The following is a 2,583-nucleotide window of genomic DNA, read 5'->3' as shown; positions in this document are numbered from 1 at the left end:
GGGAGAACAAGGGCAAACATCCCCAGAAGCACCCGCGCTTGTGACAGAGGGTGTTTGGGAGAGGAGGGGAGGGTTATTTTTCCCTCTGTATTTGTAATGCCATGTTCATGAGTCTTATTAGCACCTCTGTAATGTTTCTTTTTTTCCCTGCTAACTCCCTCTTTCTTCCTTCAGGACCCAACTATGACATCCTCAGGCCAAACCAGGTACAGTATCCTTGTGCAATGAGAGTAAGGAATGGAGGGGTCAGGACTCTGTCTGTAGAACTGTGTATTGACTCTAACGAGCAGGGAAGAAAACCAGAGGCCACGGCTGCCCTGTCCTCCCAGCAAGCAGATACTCCAAAACAAGTCCCCAAACTGCAGCACACAGCGTGAGCTGCCAGGACGTGCCCCTCACGTGGCTGTGGGGACACAGTCAGTGGTGTGACCTCCCCTGCTCTGCGCTGGGCAGAACAGAGGTGCTGGTGTTCTGCAGCTTGAGCCCTCGTGTCCCACAGCTGTGGTGCAGGCTCTGTGCTGCCCTGGCTGGTTGGTGGCTGCCACAGGCCGGGGGTGACGTGACACACTGATGTGCTGCTTTTTCTTTTTTGAGGATTTTTTCCTGTGACCAGCCCTGTTTAGTTGCAAACCCAGGAGAGGATTTTCAGAGCAGGGCTCTAGTCTTTCGCAGCTGATGCTGAACTCTTTTGCTAAGGAGGCTGCTGAAAGTGAGCCCGTGGCCTCTGGTTTCTGAGTGAGGAGGATTTATTATGGGATAGCTGTAGCAGTTTCCATCCTGGAGTCCACTCAGCTGTTTGTACAGCACAAATTACAGTCTGATTTATTTAAGGAATGAAAAAACCCAACAATCAACAACAACAAAAAACCCCAAATTGGTTTCTGTATGTGCCAGGCTGGAAAGTTCAGCAATTCCTCTGCTATTTTATAAGCCACCCTTGTGGGCACAGGGGCCTCTGGCAGGGGCTGGGCACTGAGCACGGGCACTGCCAGAGCTGCCCAGCCCCGTGAGCCCATGGAGCTGGGCTGGGAGCTGGGGGGAGACAGGTCCCGAGAGTTCCCTGGATAAAACAGACGTGTAATCAGCGCTGAACATCCTGAGTGAATTAACGTGGTACTTTCTTCTGGTTGATGTTGTGTGTGATTTTTGTTTTGTTTTGTTTTGTTTTTTCTCCCCATAGTTTCTGGTCAACTTGGCTCATCCCCATCGTCGGAGCACTGGTCTTGGGTTTGATGTATCGTTATTACATGTTGGATGGGAGAACCTCTTGAACTGACCTCGCTGGGACCTCGGAAAGCCTGAGAGAGAGAGAGCGAGAGAGAGCACGTGTGTGCATGCAACACACGGAGTTCTGCTTCCCCTAACTGCTCCTGCCTTGCTTTTAGCTTTGAGTCTGTCAAGTGATGTTGATATCCATGGGACCAAGCTCATACCAAACTCTGTCCTAACGGGGACCCACGGACCTGTCCTGCTTTCCTCTTGCAGTGGCAGAGCAAGTGCAGCTTCCCAGTGTTCCCTTAGGTCTGTGTGTGGTCTCCCTGGTGCGTGCTCGTGCGCGCTCTCTCTCGCTCTCTGAAGCAAACCACAGACAACCTTTTTTCTTTCAATGCCTTTTCGTTAAGCCAGACAAGGTGAAGCAGCTGCTCGTGAGCCTGGGGATTGGCCTCAGTCCTCCACGGAGCAGCAGCCGGAATTAACTGCGAGTTCTCTACGGTTCTTTCCAGAAGAGACGCCTGGAGCTGGGTCCCGCGGTGACTTCCCAGCGCGCGCAGGCGGCACTAACTGGAGCAGCAGGAGGGGGTTAGCTTTGCTACCTCTTTCTGTACCTGGCTGTTTTTAATGGTTAAACAATTACAAGTATTTTAAAAGTGATTCTGTTGATTTTTGTAATGTTTGTACTTGTCCCTTTCAAACATATACTCTGTGAAACAATTTCTACCTTGGATCCTGGTTTGTTGGGGTGCTTTTGTGCTGCCTGTGGCAATGCCAGACCTGGGGACTGACATGTGGCTTCTTGAAATGCAGGTTTTTCTTTCTCCCTGAGGTCTTGATCCGACACACGTAATGGAGACAAAACTCATTCTTACAAACTGTGAATGTGCATCAGATGGGGGGGAAACAATAAATCTGGTTTCTTCTCCCTAAACTTTCTTCTCCCTTCTTCCCTAAAAAGGGAAATGGATCCATTTGGGGTTTGTATGTGATGCTGGTGCTGGTTTTGGAACAGAGGAGGATATTTCTCTCTCCTGTTTGTGTGTGTTGTGCAGTCAGCCCCCAGCAGTGCAGACACAACACAGGATGTGCTGCTTGCATCGAGGTATTTTTCCAGCTCTTCCAGTGTGTTGGTCGGTGGCTTTGGGATCCCCTAACGAAAGGGAACTCGCGCTGTGATGCCCGGTACCCTTCAGCAGTGCTGCCCACGCTGCTCCAGCCCCAGTTCCTAGTTCAGACCTTACAGCAAAGCTGCTCATCTTTGAATGGCAGCAAAAAGGGAAGTGATCGGATCTACTGGGGTCCTGTTTGGGAAAACCTCCCCTCGCTTGGGCTTTTCCTTCTCTGGTCCATGAAACTACAGTTCCCCAG

The 2,583-nt window shown here is 50.8% G+C and overlaps 1 protein-coding gene across 1 annotated transcript in view; it reads left to right on the top strand.

Moving 5' to 3' along the window:
• The window catches only part of CYB5B (cytochrome b5 type B), a gene marked incomplete at its 5' end in the record, with an annotated part of 3,611 nt that extends 2,340 nt beyond the window's left edge, over window positions 1-1,271 (top strand). Inside the window, 2 exons of the mRNA XM_010175880.1 lie at window positions 175-206; window positions 1,181-1,271. Of these exons, the coding sequence (XP_010174182.1) occupies window positions 175-206; window positions 1,181-1,271 (123 nt within the window). The remainder of the gene's footprint in view (window positions 1-174; window positions 207-1,180) is intronic.
• Window positions 1,272-2,583: the final 1,312 nt, after the last annotated feature.

The sequence above is a fragment of the Antrostomus carolinensis genome, unplaced genomic scaffold, assembly GCF_000700745.2.
Source record: "Antrostomus carolinensis isolate BGI_N321 unplaced genomic scaffold, ASM70074v2 scaffold22409, whole genome shotgun sequence".
Taxonomy (NCBI): domain Eukaryota; kingdom Metazoa; phylum Chordata; class Aves; order Caprimulgiformes; family Caprimulgidae; genus Antrostomus; species Antrostomus carolinensis.
This window is presented reverse-complemented; position numbering and strand designations above follow the sequence as displayed.